The sequence below is a fragment of the Clytia hemisphaerica genome, unplaced genomic scaffold (assembly GCF_902728285.1).
Source record: "Clytia hemisphaerica strain Z4C2 unplaced genomic scaffold, Clytia hemisphaerica genome assembly, whole genome shotgun sequence".
NCBI classification, from domain to species: domain Eukaryota; kingdom Metazoa; phylum Cnidaria; class Hydrozoa; order Leptothecata; family Clytiidae; genus Clytia; species Clytia hemisphaerica.
In genome coordinates this window covers 49,705-68,209 of record NW_027104502.1, presented here as the reverse complement: position 1 = coordinate 68,209, position 18,505 = coordinate 49,705, and the positions used below count along the sequence as shown (strand labels likewise).

The 18,505-nt window shown below is 35.4% G+C and overlaps 1 protein-coding gene across 1 annotated transcript; it reads left to right on the top strand.

The window, feature by feature from the left end:
- Positions 1-10,200: 10,200 nt before the first annotated feature.
- On the top strand, positions 10,201-14,134 carry LOC136821799 (uncharacterized). The gene is made up of 11 exons (XM_067078016.1): positions 10,201-10,412; positions 10,700-10,926; positions 11,125-11,256; positions 11,452-11,616; positions 11,801-11,937; positions 12,064-12,175; positions 12,382-12,465; positions 12,706-12,886; positions 13,023-13,112; positions 13,581-13,661; positions 13,986-14,134. Exons 2-11 carry the CDS (start codon positions 10,852-10,854, stop codon positions 14,132-14,134), a joined length of 1,206 nt encoding a protein of 401 aa, XP_066934117.1. The 5' UTR covers positions 10,201-10,412; positions 10,700-10,851.
- The last annotated feature ends 4,371 nt before the right edge of the window (positions 14,135-18,505 follow it).

Below are 18,505 nucleotides of genomic sequence, written 5' to 3'. Positions count from 1 at the left end.
AAATAATTCTTGAGAAAAAAGAATATGTGTGGATCTGTGTATTGAAAGTTTTTCATTTGAGTTGATCTCGTTTTGAGAGTTTGTTGTTGCTTGATAAATTGTTTTCTCGCTACGCAAGTTTCTGCGTAGCCAGCCCCTGTATCTATAAGGCTGGAACACAGGATTCTTCCAGTCGTCTATACAAACTTAATCCCATATTATTATTATTTACTGTTTTCTTTATATCTGCATTTTATTACAATCACCAACCGGGTTGCACCCAGCAACCTATGGCGGATGAAGGTTTTCTATAAGGAGTGGCGAGAGTTCGAATAAATAACGAGTTCTTGAAAGTTAAAAAAAAAAATCTGTTCTAAAAAGTGTATAAAACTGAATTGTAAAAAACTAATATAAAAATTGTATAAAACTATATAAAACTAAAATCTATAAAAACTGTATAAAAATAAACTGTAGAAAACTTGTAAAAAAAAGATTTTAAAAAACTGTCGGTATAAATAAGCTGTATATAAAAAAATAATTTAATTCACATTGAAAGAGTTTTACGGAGAATATGTGCGGTACTTGTTAGAACTATTTTCTGTATTTCTTGTAGCTGTGGATTTCCAGGGATTTTCTCAACAAAGTCTTGAACACCCGTTCTCACTAGCCCAAGGGCCCCTACAATCACTGGTACTACTGTTGTTTTCAAATTCCACATTTTCTGGATCTCTATTTCAAGATCTTTGTACTTGCTTAGTTTATCAAACATCTTAACTGAAACATTTCTGTCACTGGGGACACTCATATCGATCAGTAAGCAAGTTCTCTTCTTCCGATCCTTCACTACAATGTCTGGTCTATTAGCCTTTATCGTTCTGTCTGTGTTGATTGGGAAATCCCACAAGATGGTGACATTCTTGGATTCAACTACAGCTGGTGGATGGTGTTCATACCAGAAAGATGCGTCAGTTTCGACTCCGTAATGCTTACAGATGCACCAGTGAAGGTATTGCCCAACACGGTCGTGGCGCTTCACATATTCATTTGGAGTCAGTACTGGACAACCAGAAACTAAATGGTCAATAGACTCAACATGTTTGTTACAAAATCTACAGTTAGGATCAGATCCATTTTTTAAGATGTTCGCCTGGTAGTTCCTAGTGAACAAACTTTGATCCTGGGCAGCTAGTATAAAGCCTTCCGTCTCTGCCTTCAGTCCTGAGCTCCTTAGCCACTGATGGGTTGCTTCTATATCTACATCAGCTTGGTGGCTTCGGTGATAGTACTGACCGTGCAGTGATTTCTGGCTCCATGTTTGCTCCAGCTTTTTTCTCCCTGCTAACTTGGCTTTGCATTTGATGGATTTGGCAATTTTGGTAGCAGGCTGGTCTAAAACGACGTCAGGTTCGGTGTTGATATCTAATTCCCGGGCATATTTGTTTGCTTCTTTGACGATGGAATGGGAAGTTTTGTTCTGTTCGTGCCTGTGTACAAGCGCCATCATCCAGTCACTCGAGCATTCAAGGTATTTACTCATTCCAATGGTTGCTATCTTGTAGGCTTGTTCTATCTGCAGAAGGCCTCTACCACCCTTGCTTCTCGGAAGGTATAGACGGTCAACGTCTGATTTTGGGTGCAGCATTCTGTTGCAAGTTAACAACTTTCTGGTCTTTCGATCCATTCTCTGTAAGTCTGCAATGTTCCAATTCAAGATACTAAAGCTATACTGTACTACCGGTATTGCAAGTGTTTTGATGGCTTGTATCCTATTTTTCGAGTTAAGCTCTGATTTGAGGACTAACCTGATCCTTCTATAGTACTCTCTACGGACTTTTTCTTTCATGGTAGCATGTTGTATTCCCTCACCCTCGTTCACCCCAAGGTACTTGTAAGTTTGCTCTGGATCTAATTCCTTGATGGAGTTGTCAAGATCAAGCAAAATATCAGATGTCTGGCGAATTCTACCCCGAATGAAAGTAGCCTTTGCGCACTTGTCAAGGCCAAATTCCATCGAGATGTCTTTGCTAAATTGATGTACTGTGGTCAACAGTCCTTCAAGCTCACGATCATTCTTTGCAAATAGCTTCAAGTCATCCATGTAAAAAAGATGATTAATCTTCTTATCATACATCTGATATCCAGAGTTGGTGTTGTTCAGCTCGTTGGAAAGGGGAAGAAGCGAAAGACAAAAAAGAAGAGGGGACAAAGAGTCTCCTTGGAAAATACCACGTTTTATTTTAAGGTAATTTGATTCAATAGTACCTTGCTGATGAGAAAGAAAGAGACGAGTTTCCCATTGCATCATAGCTGTTTTCAGAAAATTGGTGATAATTGGGGAAACTTTGTAAAGATCTAGGGTTTTTAAAATCCAGTCGTGTGGTACACTATCAAAAGCTTTCCTATAATCTATCCAAGCTGTGCTAAGGTTTTTATTTTTCGCTCTACAACTTTCTAATATCATTCTGTCAATAAGTAGTTGGTCTTTGCAACCATATGAATTACGTTTACAACCTTTTTGTTCAGTGGGCAGAATAGAGTTATCTTCAAGAAAAGAGTACATTCTTTCTGTTAAGACAGATGTGAGAAGTTTATAGATGGTGTTAAGACAAGTGATAGGTCGGTAGTTGTTGGGGTTTTTGGTATCCTCAGACTTTGGCAACAGGTAAGTAACGCCTTCTGTCAGCCATTCAGGGATACTGTTTGGGTTTCCAACAAGCTCGTTCAAAAAGAAAGTAAGTGCTCTGTGCATGGAAGGAAGATAGTTGAGCCAAAAGTTTTGAACTTTGTCAATCCCAGGAGATTTCCATTTCTGTGTCTTGCCTAAAGCAATGCGGACTTCTTCAACAGTAATTTCTTCCCATTCTTGTTCTTTTTTCCCTTTCATTCTTTCTTCTTCGCGTTCAATCCATGTTGCTTCTCTGTTGTAACTTTTTTTCTTTCCCCAGATATTATTCCAAAAACCCTCAATATCTTCCTGTGATGGAGGTTCCTCAACTGAAATCTTTCCTTTCCCAATTTCTCTGTAAAACTTCTTTGCATCTGTGCTAAATACTTTATTTTGTCTGAAAAACTTTGTCCTTTTATCAAATCGTCGCATTCGTTGGGCTTTCAACTGCATTTTCTGCATAAGGTTTTCTTTAGCACAGAGAAGAGATGTCTCATCTTTAATTTGTAAAGCCCTTTTCAATTTTCTAGCCCTTCTGGTTTTAACCTCTACTCCTCTCACTAGCTCGTCTAAGATAGATATATCTGCCCGCAGAGAATCTATCTCGAGTTGAAGCTTTCTTTTCCATCTCGGGGCTTTATGAACATGAGTTCTTTTGTTTGTTTTCTTGATTTTCACTCCTACACTAGTGGTTGTTGATTTAGCTGTGGCATAAATGAGGTCATTTAGTTGGGAGAGATCAAGTTCATCCATGTCAACCTCAGACAAAAGTATTTTCAAAGCACTGTCATATATCCTAACTCTAGTGTTATTTTTCAAAGTAAACTGTAATTTTGCGAGATTTTCTCTGTCAGTAAAGTCAATACTATTAACACGACTAAACTCGCGAATGATGTCATCTCTGGCCTCGGCAATTTTTTCTTTATGTTCTTCAACAAACAAATCGTTCAGCTCTTCTTCCGCCCTCTCTACAATAAAATCAAAAGTTTCTTGTTCTGGATTCCTAACCCTTTTCATTATCTCGTTTATTTCTCTTTCATTCAGATTATGTAGACTAACACTTGGACTCATGTCAGTCGTACCCTCTTCGCAAGTTGTTTCCTCAGATTCCGAAGGAAGAAAAGCAAGAATTTCAGAACGTATTTGGTCTAATTGAGCGTCATTCAGGCGCTTTTTATTCAAAATATCTCTTCGAACATTTGCAAGTTTATTTGCATCAATCGTTGGACGAAAAACTTCACCTACGATCTCTCTCCACTCAGTATAAGTTTGGCGTGTTATCGTGTCAATCGGATTTTCTTGAGCGATGGTAAAGGCTCTGATAACATTTTTGTAATCCTCAATAGTCCATTTTTGTCGTTTTGGTTTATTTTTTGGTTCAATCACCACAGGATCAGAGTTGGTGGTTTCCCGGTTCTGATGTCCTTGTGGGTCATTTTGAGAGGATTGTATTCCAGTAGCAGATTTTTCGACCCCAGACTGGTTTCCCTCTGAGGGACGCGACCCTTGGTAACCCGCGAGACAGTCGATGCGGTATGGTTTTTGTTTTGGTTTCATTAGAATGAGATGTTGCATTTTCACCTTACTGCCAAGGGGTTTGTGTAAGGTTTTCCTTCCCTTGCGTCTAACCGATATGGCCATTTTAGTTTAATGTTTCCAAATTTTTGTTTGCTTGTTTTATTAAAAGGAAATACTACTTGGAAGAATTTTTCAGTTAAATTACATTCATTGAAGTCACTCTGAGCTGGATGATATGCTAGTGTCCATATCGCTAGCGTCTAACTGATATGGCCATTTTAGTTTAATGTAATAAATCTTTTTTTGCTTGTTTTTATTGAAAAGAAATACTACTTGGAAGAATGTTTTAGTTAAATTACAATTACAAAAACTCCTGAGACCTTTTATTGAAGGTTTTTGGAACTGCCTTTTAAAATCTTTCTAAATTTTAAAACGCCTGAAACTGAAGCATCAGGTCTTGGAAATCGATGGTAAACAATGATACCATATTTCCTTAAAATGGACTTTTCATATGGAATTTAGTTTCTAAGGAGGGCCGATAAAAGGAGGAGGATAAAATCTTGGCGGAAATGAACTTTCTAAGTAAAAAATAGCCTGTACCAAACCCTACTTCTTTATGTAGCTGACGATAGTAGGGTTTGTTATGTTTAGATAGATTTCGTGTGCAAGCGTGTTTTCAAAAAGCCTCTAAGTGAAGAAGTGAAGTGCAAAATTCTTATTGCCATCTGCAAAAGAAAGCCAATTAAATTCTCTTGGGACATTAATTTACCACAAGTTTAACTATTTTTAGCTTTTTATGACACATGCAATAAAAGTTGATTCTCACGTTAATTGTTTTCAACAAAAATGCCACCCGTCTATGTAAGTCGTAGCGGATCATCATCTATGTACTCTTTAAAGAATAGTTAGGATGTTCATCCGACTACGCTATAGCTCTGAATATTTAATGATAAGCGTAGCGGATGCTCATCAGTTGAGTTTGGACATGCGCAGTAGGGAAATTCAAAATCTAAGATGGTAGACCTGGCTACGGCTGTTGGCGCGAAGCGAAAGGAAGCTGACCAAAGCAAATGGTTTATATAGTTACTTTATTGATTGGTTTTTCATGGCCTATATTCTGTGTTGTACTATTAGTTGGCTACTATCCCTGATATTTTGTTTGATGTTTTCTGTTACAACTTGCTTGGCATCTTTTGACTTTGATTGCATACCCTGAAAAGCATGTCTTTTCTCTGGTAGTATCAGAATTTAAAAATTCAGTAAAAACTTAGATTGACTTTAATAACATGCTACATTTTATTACATGCTACATGGAATGTAGACCAGAAAGGTCTTATGTCTCAAGGTAATGAAACTTGCCCTGCAGTGATATAATATATACCACCCTTGCCTTTCTTTTTCATACCAGACGTCTGCGCTCAATAGGATCGATCATCGGAACGGCTCGATGACGGATCGATATGTGATCGATGGATTACTTAACGATCCGGCTAGGAGATCGATAGAGGATCGATAATCAAGATTTTTTTAAGCTTATGATTAGTTATCGATTATTTATCGATCTATCGTCGATCTTTTATCGATCTTATCGACCCTATCAACTCATACTCGATTTACGATCGATAACAAATCGATTAACGATCGATGACGAATCGATTAACGATCGATGACGAATCGATTAACGATCGATGACGAATCGATATACTCGATTGAAATACTAGCTCGATAATGGATCAACGAAGGATCGATACTCAAGACTTTTTAATGGCTGAATCTTCCATCGATCTCCTATCCGGATCGTTAAGTAATCCATCGATCACATATCGATCCGTCCGAGCCGTTCCGATGATCGATCCTATCGAGCGCGGACGTCTGGTTCATATTATTATGATGGGAATAAATAGATACAGGCTAGTATATATATACAGTTGGCTATATTATTTTTTTTTAACTTTTTAACATCATTGGTTGCCCATAGACCTTTTACAGAAGTCAATCGAATATTACAATTTTTTTCTCGGTTCATTGGTATATAGGTTTCTCGATTGACTTCGATCGAGTTCGATTGATTCGGTCGAGGCGAGTTCAATTGATTTGATCGAGTTCGATTGATTCGATCAAGTTCGATTGATTTCAATTGAGTTTGAATTTTCGATGTTTCAATTGTTTCCTTTTTCTGCTTCTGTGCTGTGCTGTCCTTTTCTACCCTTATCAGCTCCTTTTTACACCACCCCTTATTGGCGTTAATTTTTCATCATTTGCGTTATATGGGTCAGTGTTAGGGGTCTGTAGGGGCTTCTTAAAATAAAAAACATTGAGCTGTGGCATAATAAGGGCTGGCGTAATAAGGGCTGGTGTAAAAGGGGCCGGCCGATGAGGTAAATAATCTTCTAGTCCTTCTACGCTAAGGCAATGTAAACCTAGCTAGATTACTGTGTGTACGTAAACATCATACATAGAAACATTTTGTTCTCAAGGGTCGACTAAGCGTATTATAAGTAACAGTAGTAAATAACCCGAGCCAGATTGTATACATACTGTAATTGAATACGGCAAAACCTGGGTGATATTCGATTGCAATTTGATTGCATTCAACAATCTAATCACAACTACGCGATCATGTTCGATTGTTTTCAATTGATTCGGCGTTAGATTTGTCTACCCATGCCAACCCATACCATAACGATTTGTCAGTTGTCATAGAAATATGATTATCAAAAATATTTCTGAAAATGTTGCTATCTCCTATTGAAAGATCAAAAATTGAAACATCGAAGGTATTGGATATTGTTTTACCTATTATTATTGTTGTAATGTTGGTCAAAAAGGCATCTTAAAGGGTGGTGTATGTAATTGACCCCAAAGTCAGTTAGTACTAACTGTACTAACCATACAAAGGATGGCGGTGTTACTGATTTTTTGAGAAAAGACGGTTAGTAGGCATACTGTTTTGTACTAACTGCTTGACCCCCCCTGGGGAATTAGGTAGTCAAGTGCTTAATAAGGGGCCCATTGAAAGCGTCTATACACTGACTATAGTAGCAAAAATGAGCCTCCAAAAATAGAATAGTTAATAGTATATTAATTTTATCAAAAACGTTTTTTGCAATTCATTCTTTCTCCACATTACTTTTCTTCTGTCTTCATTTGGATTAGGTTTTTCTTTTACATACGTCACTATTTAAATTCCCTTTAACTTTTTAAAAATACCAAAAAAATCGTAAATAAACATAATTAACAAAAATATTCTAAACTTTTTTCGTTTTCATCAGTTTGAGTTATTTATATATCAATACTTTTCTTTTTCTAAAATGACAGATATTACATATCTTCACTATATATAATATATATTTTGGGCTAATATTTTCCTCTACCAATACGAACAAAGGTATATGAGCAGGGTCATTGAGGAAAATAAGGTTAAGGCTCGCCATTTTCATTCGACTAAAAGATTCTTTGATGATTTGTGTGCGATCAATGACGGTAACTTGTTTCAGTCTGTGTATAGAGATATCTATCCAGATGAGCTTGAACTCAAAATTGAGCACTCTGGTAATCATGCTTCTTTTTTAAACCTGGATATTACCATCAAAGACGGGATATTTATTTATAAGTTGTTTGATAAACGGGATGCATTTCCTTTTTCCATAGTCCGAATGCCACATAAAGATAGCAACTTGCCAGAATCGATTTTTTATTCTTCTTTTGTTGGTGAACTTCTCAGGATTGCTCGTTCTACGTTACTTTTCGAGGACTTGAAAGTTAAAGCCAAAGTTTTTATACAAAGAATGAGATGTCAAGGTGCTGAAAACGCAAAGTTAGATTACAGTCTTCGACGAGTTATAGTTCGTCATTTTTCAGAATTTTCAAGATTTCAACTCTCTCAAGATTCACTCGTTCGCCAGCTCTTGCGGTGAGCGGTCACGGTGTACGGGGCTTCGAACCGGGTTATAGTCCGACTTTTTTAAATTCTCATTCTTTTCCCACTCTTTCCATCTTCTTCTTTGAACTGTAAAATGTGTGTGAGAGCCACAGGGTTGGATAGTGGCGATCCAATCCCAGTTCCTTCCCATCTAGTATGCTTTCTACAACGTTGTGGCAGAAACGTGTCAAAGGTGTGGCAACTTTGTCTAGTAGAAAGTACACTTCTTTTTTCATTGTTATTTTAGTTTCTTCGGCTGGTTCCGTGGAGTTTAAGTTTTAGTTTATTTTATATTTGCGCGCGTTTCATACTTCCACTAAACACATATATTTACATCTTTTTATCTGTGGTGGTGTCTAGCTAACACTGCTTGGCCTACCTACACAACCCTATTTCCATCATATAGGAGGATATTTTCACAAATGGCCGAAATCCTGTGTAGGTCGAAAACTGAGGAACAGATAATGTGTTTTTTTGAAATATTTTTTGACTCATATTGAGTTACTTCTTTCCATCTTAACTCATATTGAGTTACTTTCTTCCCTAAAGTCATTTTACATCACTAGTTTTACATTGACGGATTTCTATGTCATCCTATTTTCCTTTTCTACTCCAACCTGATTGATTTTCTGTGAATGTTCATTCTGGATTTTTGTTGTATTTGTATTGTCTTTTTGTTTTGTGGTTTTTGTCTTTATTGTTTCCATTTTGAGTAGTTGAAGGTTTTATACTTCTAGACTATATAATATATGTTTCACCAATGTTTATGATTTTTTCCAGTTTTTCCAGGGTAGATTCTAAACTATTCAGGGTTATAGAATTTATTACAAATTAAAAAGAAATTTGTTTTTTTCATGTTTTATTCCTTGAGATAAATTTAAAAGTTTAGACATGGTGAATCAAATTTCCACTGCCGCGTTGTATTGGCATCTAAAATGCATATTCTGTATAGTGGTTTTGGAGTGATTTTGATCAACTAATAACTCCAGCATACATTATAATATAACTATAATATTAAAAAAAAATAAAAACAGAAATGAATGCCCTGCGTTTTCCATACTGGTATACCAGGGGTCTTTTAAAACATATTCATGTGCTGTTAATTTCTGGTCTCTATGGGGGAATAATGGATGGGCCATGCCACCTTATTTTCCACAATTGGAAAATGAACTTTTGTCACCTGCACAGGATTCAAGGTCGATTACTAAACACTATAATGATTGAGAGTTTGTATTTCGAGGGCTATAATGATATTACATTTGTCTTTTTTAGATCACATTGGACTGCATTGAAATGACTTTTCTGAGAGGAAAGAGGCTTGGAAACAGGATCAAAATTACTCGGAATTTTAATGGAAAGAAAATCACAAAAATAAAACCTCCCCCTAAAAGAAAAATGAAGGAAGTTATAAATAATGAAATGAGACTTGAAGAACCTGGATTTAGCCAAGATTTAGAAGATATTGCAGATCCCATCATTTTACCAAACCTTATTACAATGGCCCCCAATAAACGATATGAAACATTCAAAGCTAAGGAGCATTGTCGCTGGGATGAGCGAAACACTGACTTTGTTGAAATGTTTTTACAAAAATACAACGACTTTTTCCCATCAAAATGTTGTTTATGTGAAGCATCTTTGATTGAGAGTTGTGTTTGGTGTCAGAGTTGTGGACCATCAACCATTTATTGTCAGGACTGTGCCTCAAGAATACACGAAAATATTCATTTTCATTATTTGACTGAAGTTACGGAATGAAACTTATTATTTTCACAATGTTATGAACTGAACGTATATATTTCTCCTCATATCATTCAATATTTATGTTTGGGTCCAGGGAATTTTGCTAGTCAGGTCACTACTTGTAAAAGTTTAATTTCACAAATCTGCAGGATTTAGATATTTCACCAAAATGTACTTTCCCAAAATTTTCCTAAATAAAAGTAAAACCCTTAGAAAAATGAAGATTTTAGCACTTTTCAGGAAGATTTCATAAAATGGGAAAATACAAAGGTTGATTTTTTTAATTAGACACATAAGAGTAATGAGCAATGATAACTAAGAAAACTTAAAAGTGGTTTTTCCAAATCATCCAAAATAATTGTTTTACTGTCATTTAATTTTTGTAAAAATCGCAAAAATTTTCTTTTTGAACACGAAATTTTGCATAGCATTTATCAAATCATTTATTTTGTGTTTTTCTAATTGATTTTTAGGCAAGTGGTAGTTTTCAGGAATTCAAAGTTCTTAGTAATCTGAAGACTCAACATCACCGATATTGTACAAATAAGCCTTACTCCAGATTATTAACAGTGATATCGGAAAATGGTAAATGACTTATTTATATAATTGTGCAATAGTTTGAAAACCACTTAAGGTAGAAGATAAGCAGTAAATGATATAAAAGGAATGGAATAAGAAAATTGCTTTCAATTAGTCAATCAAGAGGCCATGGAAAAAATCAGAAAACTATTAATAAAGTGGGTCGAGGGTCGTTTATGCATAATCCCTTTGTAAATTTAAATTTGAAAAGAACCTTTTGAGTAGCTTGACATTTAGTTTTGATTCTCTTCAAAGTCTTTTTAGAATGAAAATCATATTTCATTCAATTATAGGAGCATATCACCAATGTAAAATACATTTTTGTCACTGCAAAGATAAAGATGAACTGGATACATTATTGTCTCTCGACCTATGGCCAGTGACTCCCATCAAGCCAAACACTGTTATCTCAATTAATTTATTGCACCTATTTGTAGCCCTCCAAATGGAGGGTAAAATTTCATTCAACTCGTTTTGTGAAGGCCTGGCATGGAAAACAGGCGTAATCAATTCAAATTTGGTAAAAATTACTTCATAGTACTATGATTACTTTTTTCTAAAATATTCTTGCTGTAAAAGAATAAAGTTCTAATTACACTTTGGTGATGAAAACTTTAAAATATTATACACAAAGTATATATTCAAGTGAATTAATGTTTTGACCATTTTGTGAGACCCTGACACAAGAAGAACACCTTATTTTCTGTTATTTTTTCAGAAAAAGTACCTTAATCGAATGACACAAACGGACTGCATAGATCAATTTCGGAATTTTCGTCGGCAGCTAGTTAATCTCAAAAGTATGTGCAAAGGATATTCTGGATTGGAAGAGTGCGCTTCTTGTCCTAAGGTAGGAGAGTTTCAATATTCAGCAATATTCAGCAATTTTTAAAATCCTTAATAATCCTCTCTGAACCTGTAGAGCTTTCTCGGTTTTCATTATTATTAAATCCGAATATTTCGAACTTAAAAGAGGTTTGTAGTTAGTTGTTTTAATAACTTGTCGGATCCATCCATATGAACCTATACATTTTTAATTTTTAAGGAAAATGGAAGTGTCTTCTACAGTCTTGATGCTAATTTTGGTCTAGTTTTAAAAACATCCTCTTCAAAGTCGAAACGTTTAGCTTCAAGATCAGAGGATTTATTTATCCCAGATGAAGAAATAAGCAACTATATGGACAGTTATGATGATTCCATAAAAACTAAGGTAAAACAAATTTCAGTCTTTCGCTTTACAATTTCAGTAATATTTTTTTCTTCATAGTTTCGGTATTATCTTGGAACTTGCAATTGAGTTCATATGACTGACAAACTTGGACAAGGAAGTTAAGGAATAATCATCAATTTATTCCTGGACCTGGAAATAAATCGCTTTGATAATTTTTTTACAGGAGTGTAGTAACTTTCAGGCTGGCAGTAATCTGAGGTCAAAGCGGAAAACGAACAAACTGAGTGTTACTGGAATATTTGGAGCATCTTGTCGACATGAATTCCCAAAGGTGTTTTTGAACATGAGACATGGGGAAAGGTAAACGCTTCTCTTTTTTCTCTTTTTTCTTTTTTGATCTTATTGGACAACACAATCATCCTAGCTCCAATTGTATATATTGTGCTCAAAAAGTTATCCCATCTAATTGTATTTGATATTTTTCAGATTGGGTTATGCTGTGTTCATATTAGATCGTTTTTTGAAAGAAACTGTTGATAGAAATTTGGATGTCCATGTTGTTTATGACATAGCTTGTGTGCTGAAATCACATCTCAAGGTATCATATTTTTGGGACGATTTTAAATAATTTTGAAAAACTGATTTCAACCCTTTCTCTTGAAGAAAATTAATAATTTTCCTGGTAATTTGAATCCGTATAATTCTCCTGGCGAATTTTGTTTTTCTTAAAATAACTCGAATCATATGTAAAACAGACTTTAATAATAGGTCTGATTACTAATTAACTTTTTTCTATCATTTTAGAAGAATAAACTTTCTGAAAAGTTTAAAGATTTCAAATTCGCAATCCCTGTTTTTCACTCATATGGTCATAAAGGAGATTGTCAGGTATTTGGTATTCTCAGAAACTTATCTTGAAAATAAATCCAATGTTTTGACCGTGTTGAAATGTATTCAGTGAAATAGAAACATGCCAAAAGTGGGAAGCCGAAGTCATGCTGAACAGTCATAGTCTAACTACGGACGACATCGTTATCCTACCATTATACTACCCTAACCCTAACCCTAACCCTAAAAAAGCGAAACCCTTTGCACAATTTAATTTATTATTTCATTCATCGATTATAGGTTAAGAACTCAATTCGAAGACTCGACAGCTTTGGCCTAATGGATGGCGAGCACATGGAACGTCTCTGGTCTTACCTCAGATCTTTCTCAAAGATTACAAAAGAAATAACCCCAGCACATCGCACTGATCTTCTCAGTGATGCATTGATGCATTTTGGTTCAAAGAAAATGGGTAGTATTGGTAAGAAAATTCTTTAGCTGAAAATGTTGGAATTTATTTAGTCTAAACATTCGTTCAAAATGATGGTACAAAATTTATTACAGTTTCTTAAGTCGTATGAATTCCATAATATAACATAACTGTTAAACTTTTCTAGGAAGTCATCTCGTGTTTCTCTATCATAAAGCTAACGAGACTCTAACTTCTTGCGAATCTGAAATACAAGCTATATGTTCCGGTCTACCTGGTAAGTCAGATTCATCGATTGAAATCCATTCAAAGTGTGAACCCCGCCCTTTTTTTCAGACGGATTCCAACTTTATTAAAATTTTATTGTGGAGATAGAGATTGTTCGAATTAAATGGAAAGTTTGAGTGTTTTTTTTTTGGGGGGGGGGGAGGGGTGAAAGCAAATAAAAATAATAGTAATAATAATAATAGGAAATTACAATTATATTGGTTAAAGAATTTGGTATAAGTTAACGAATGATAGTGCAAATATCGATCTTTTTGTTTGCAACACCATTGTATACCATTTGAAATTTTTCTGGTATTAAACATTTTGTGAATAACCACTGTAAATGGTAAAATGGTAAAACATAATGTTCATGCAACTGTTTGCCGATGGCCATATTTTTTAATTTTTGTTTGAATAATGCTTCTAGATCGTGTGTCACACGTGTTCAGGTGAATGTATGAGATTTATTGACTTTCAGTGGTGGTAAACGAAGAAACGATCAAGTCATGGAAAGTGGAAGAAGACATAATGGCACACAAACCTCAATCTCAAGAAATAGGTTAGGAGATTTATGGATATTTGATGTTTGCTGTACAAAATAATCATGCTTGAAATTATTGTAAAATATTGTACGTTAATTTCAACTCATCACTGAACAGCAGCAAACAACTACCTTATAAGGCAAATATAACATCAAACACACACAAAATTACACGGCCTCAAGATCCTTTGCATCGTTTAATATGTATGTACGTATAATTCACAATATAGAATTATCAATCATATTTAATAAAAAAGCTGGTTGAATATGAAGTAGAAGTCTTTAACTTGAAATCATTTTGTTCTTTTATTTTTGTACGTATATATGATTGTTTACCTTCAGATTTGTTTGACTGGCAACTTTCCTACTATTGTAAACTGAGAGAATATAACAAAGAAGTGTCGCTAGTTATGTTGAGCACTATGACCTCTGATATTGAAGTCCACAAACAAAAAGTCAAAAGGTTATTACGATCTTCTTATACTCTTTAATCAATCGATATTTCCTTACATAGTTCGCAACCCCCCCCCCTTTATAAAGGGGGGGGGGGTAGCGATGTTCAGAAAATCTCAGAAAGGGGGGGGGGGTAAGAGAATTTTTTCTAGAAAGGGGGAAGTTTTCAGAAAGGGGGGGTTCATCTAAAAAGGGGGGGGGGTAAGATGTCAGTGGTATGTTTTTTGTGTTTTCCCAAATTAGAAGTTTTATTTTTAATTTACAATGCAACGTCTTCTTTATTAATTGTTTAGTATGTTTGAAACATTCGATTCAAAATGATTCTATTTTTTTCGCAATGCAGTGTGTTCTATTTTCTTTTGTTTAGAATTTTCAAAACATTCAATACAAAATGGTACCATTCTCTGAGAAGTTTGTTTGTCTATATATTTGAAATCAAGAATCTGTGATGACTGGAAACATGCTATGACTTTCTACTCTCTCTGACTTGTTCATGTTTTTCTTTTATATATTGTTTATACATCTATGACTTGTTGTTTACAGATCAAGCGTTTGAGAAAAGAGTGTAAGACTGTGATAAGATAAGACAAAGTGAAAGATAATCATCAAGTTTGTTACTCATTATTAATCAGTCATTTTTATTGTCTATTTTAGTGAACAAATTAAGAAATGAGATATGAAGAATTAAGTTAAATAGAAAGCTATAATGCCTAAGGCTAAAGATCTAGCACCACTTACCGGATACGAAAACAGTACTACTGATGAAAAACTGAGGAAACGATTCTCAAAACTGTCTACTGGATCATGGAGGAACCACCGCATGATAAAGGAACTGCATGTGAAAGAATGTACACGGATATGGAGCTCTTCAAATTTACCACAAAAGGAACTTAAATTAGTCTCCACCATCCCTTATGGAATGGTTGGCTATGCAGAAAAAGCCATCTCCACATATAACAGAAATTTCAAATCTTTACCTGTCGTTGTGAAAGATCATTTTAAAATAACAAACGCTGATGAATTCAAAAAGCTTCACTTAAAGTTCATGTTACATTCAGTGACCCTCATAAACAGTATCAAGACCTTTTTCATATATACTGCAACACTTGTGAAAAAGAGAGACTTCCCGAAATATGGAAGAAAAACAAAAACAAACTACCTGAAGAAGTGTCTATTAAAAGTCTTTTGGAAAATTGGGACAGTTTAGGGTTAACATGGATGGAGAATCATGTTGCTGGATGCATCCTTCCTGACAATCCAGAACACTATGCATTCATTAACGAGAGAAATTTCATTCAGCGTCCAGCATTACACTGGGATAGTATTCATAAACCAAAAGAACCAGATATCAAAAAGATGAAAATTCAATCGCCAATTGACAATACGTTTTTTACAAAATCAAAGCCAGCATCTAAAGAAGACAATCAACAACCTACTACGTCAGGCAGCAGCCAAACCACCAGTAAAACTTTGTGTGCAAAAACTAAACGGGCGTTTCCCAAAGCTGTCCAGTTGGGAATCGATGAAATGCTAGATCCCAAACTCCAGATTAATCACAAGCCCAGTACTAACACTGGAATCGATACCTGGGCCATGGGAAGTATGATGATGAATGTCCATAATGGTGTGAATAAATGCATTAGCCACGAGACTGTACTAGAATATCATAATGTTGGGCATCAAATGGTGAAAGACTACCATAGCGTAATTTCAAGATCAGTTGAAAAGAACATTAAGATCTCTTTGCCACCAAAGGTAACTTTAAATGATCACAACATCACAGATGTCCACAAAGCCATCTATCAAACATATCGCTGGGAGAACAATGATGACAATAACCCCTACAGAATCCTTGAAAAGTCACATTCGTTTGGTATAATGCATGATGCTACCAGCTATTGGGTTAAGCAGATGAACACAATGATGATCAGAGCTGTGTCTAGTGATTTCAACATCATCAAAGTGCCATTTTCATTCCGAAACGTTCCTTCACTAACAGGTAAGAATGATGCATTTAATAAAGAGACTGGGAATAAATTGTTAATGCATTTTAACTTGTGCTCTGTGGTCTAGCTTAACTTTTAAAAAACGTTCTGTCTTATGAAGAAAAGCTCATGAAAAAACTTTTCATTTCAAAAACTCAGGAGAGGTATTGTGTAGCAATATCATTGATGTGGTCACCTCCATCAAAAAAGTGGAAGGAAATGCTTACTCATCAATCCATAAGGAATTGAAGCAATTGGAGAAGAAGGACGAAGCAAATGCTAAAGAAGATTATCGTGCACTTTGCAAGGAGCTCCATTCAGCAGCTTCCAATATGGAAATTGAGCAGATTGCCAACATCCAAACCAAAATGACAGACCTCATCAACGAATTTCCGAATATTAATTCAAATGGAAATGATGATTCATCTTCCAGCACTTCATCACCTGCAGACATCGATCCTATCGCACAACCACCTAACTACTTCAAGCTTGCCCGTATCAATAGTATCGACGAAGAGAAAAAAGTTATCAATCTGGAAGTAGAGGCCTCGAATGTCCCAACAAGTCAATGTGGTGATGGCTGTTCAACAAATATGAAGGCTGCAAGACTAGTCGAGGTATTTGAGTTTGTTAGCAACAATTAGCACCAAGACTAACTACTTTATATTCATATCAACACCTACTATTTTTACACAATAGGTTGTTTTTTACACTGAGGTTATCCCAATATTACATAACAAGGGATAATATGTCATCCATCACTAGACTTTCTCACGCATTCAATTTATCACTTTCCTAAAATGTACTTCTTTGGACATAGGGCATGCCTGAATTTACTTCATTGACTACTTTAAAATTCTTTACAATGTATAATTCATTCTTTATCAGGATGAAATTGGCTTAAAGGCACCGTTCACTCGTTGTTCCTCACACAATGCTTCCGGAACAGTCAAAAGGCTGTGTACCACCGAAACGATGTGTGAGCAAAATGCCAAGGCTCTATTTGAAAACCTCAAAGCTTTATTAAAACACTTTTCGCAAAGCAATAAGAGCACAGGTATACTAAATAAAGCATTGGCTGCATTAGAAATGAATAGTATACATATTTTGAATTGGGGATCAACTAGGATGGCTGGTTTCCTAGATGCTTGCCTTCAAGCATCTAAAATCATTGTTCCTCTTTTGGACACAATCATCAGTGCTGGAATTCGCTCAGATGAAACGAAGTTCATTGGCAGTTCCAAAGGTATTTTTATGATCCAACTCTTTGCTGACCTTCACAAGCTGTATGCCAGCTTTTATCTCCATAGAGTTGATGGAGACAACCAGATCATAGCTTGTGAAGCATATAATATCGCCATGAAAACAGCCAGCGATCTTCAAACCGTACCAACTCCATTGGCTGATTCTTTCATTGAGTCACTAGATGAAGACAGCAATCAGAATGTGACTGCCACGTTTGAATTGAATGGTGTTAATCATTCTTTAACCTTAAACGAGCGATTAGCTCGAAATAAATCACTGAATAAAGTTAAGGAGAATCTTCTGAAAATCAAAACGGCAATCATTGACAACATGGTTGCCAACATTCACGATCAAAACACTGAAGACAGTCTATTAGGTCTCTTCAGTGTCTTTGACCTTTCATCTGACGAGGACTTTGATAGTCGCATTGGAAAACTATCAACCCTCTACAATATCTATGGTGTGGCCAATGAACATTCCATGAAAGAGAAATGGAATGGTTTCTCAATCAAAATTGTTTATAAAGCCCGTCTTTCGTGTTCTAAGAATGAGTTGTTAGAACAATTTGAAAAAGCTTGGCCAAAGATAACTTCGTTACACCAAGAGCTTTTGAATGCTCCTAAGCCAAACCCAGCTCAAACTGTGGCAGAAGTTTCTGCAAAGAAACATCATATCCCTTGGCGGCCTCTGTCACTTGATTGTTACTATGCTCTCTATTCCAGTTAACACTGGATGGGTTGAAAGAGCATATAGCACACTGGAAATGATATGTGCCAAGCGTCGAAACCGTTTGGATATGGAACATCTTAAACATGAATTTTTCTTGGCTATCTTGAAAATCCCAGTAAAGGATGCCTTCTCTTACAATGAGGAAATAAAGAACATTGGAAATAATCGCTTTTTAAAAGAATGAACTATTTTTTAACTACTTGCTACTGGTTGTGTTGAGCTTTAAAATTCTTTTGGTAGTTATCTAGATGTATACTTTGTTATCCTATAAAGCAATAAGTTTTGCTAGTAAAGGGGCAGAGGGTTCTGTGAATGCACATTTTCAGAGTTTATTTTAAAGTTTTTAAAAGAAATTCATCAGGCTTGCAATGTAACTTTTTGAGCTAAAAGAATGACAAGAAAGAGGGTCAGTAATTTATTAGAGCTAACATAATTTTTTCTTTTGTTTCA

Coding starts and splice junctions, on each gene's coding strand:
- LOC136821799 (XM_067078016.1), top strand. CDS start 10,852: ATGGAGGGTAAAATTTCATTCAACTCGTTTTGTGAAGGCCTGGCATGG. Junction 12,466..12,705: donor GTCATAAAGGAGATTGTCAG/GTATTTGGTATT, acceptor CATCGATTATAG/GTTAAGAACTCAATTCGAAG. Junction 13,113..13,580: donor TATATGTTCCGGTCTACCTG/GTAAGTCAGATT, acceptor ATTGACTTTCAG/TGGTGGTAAACGAAGAAACG.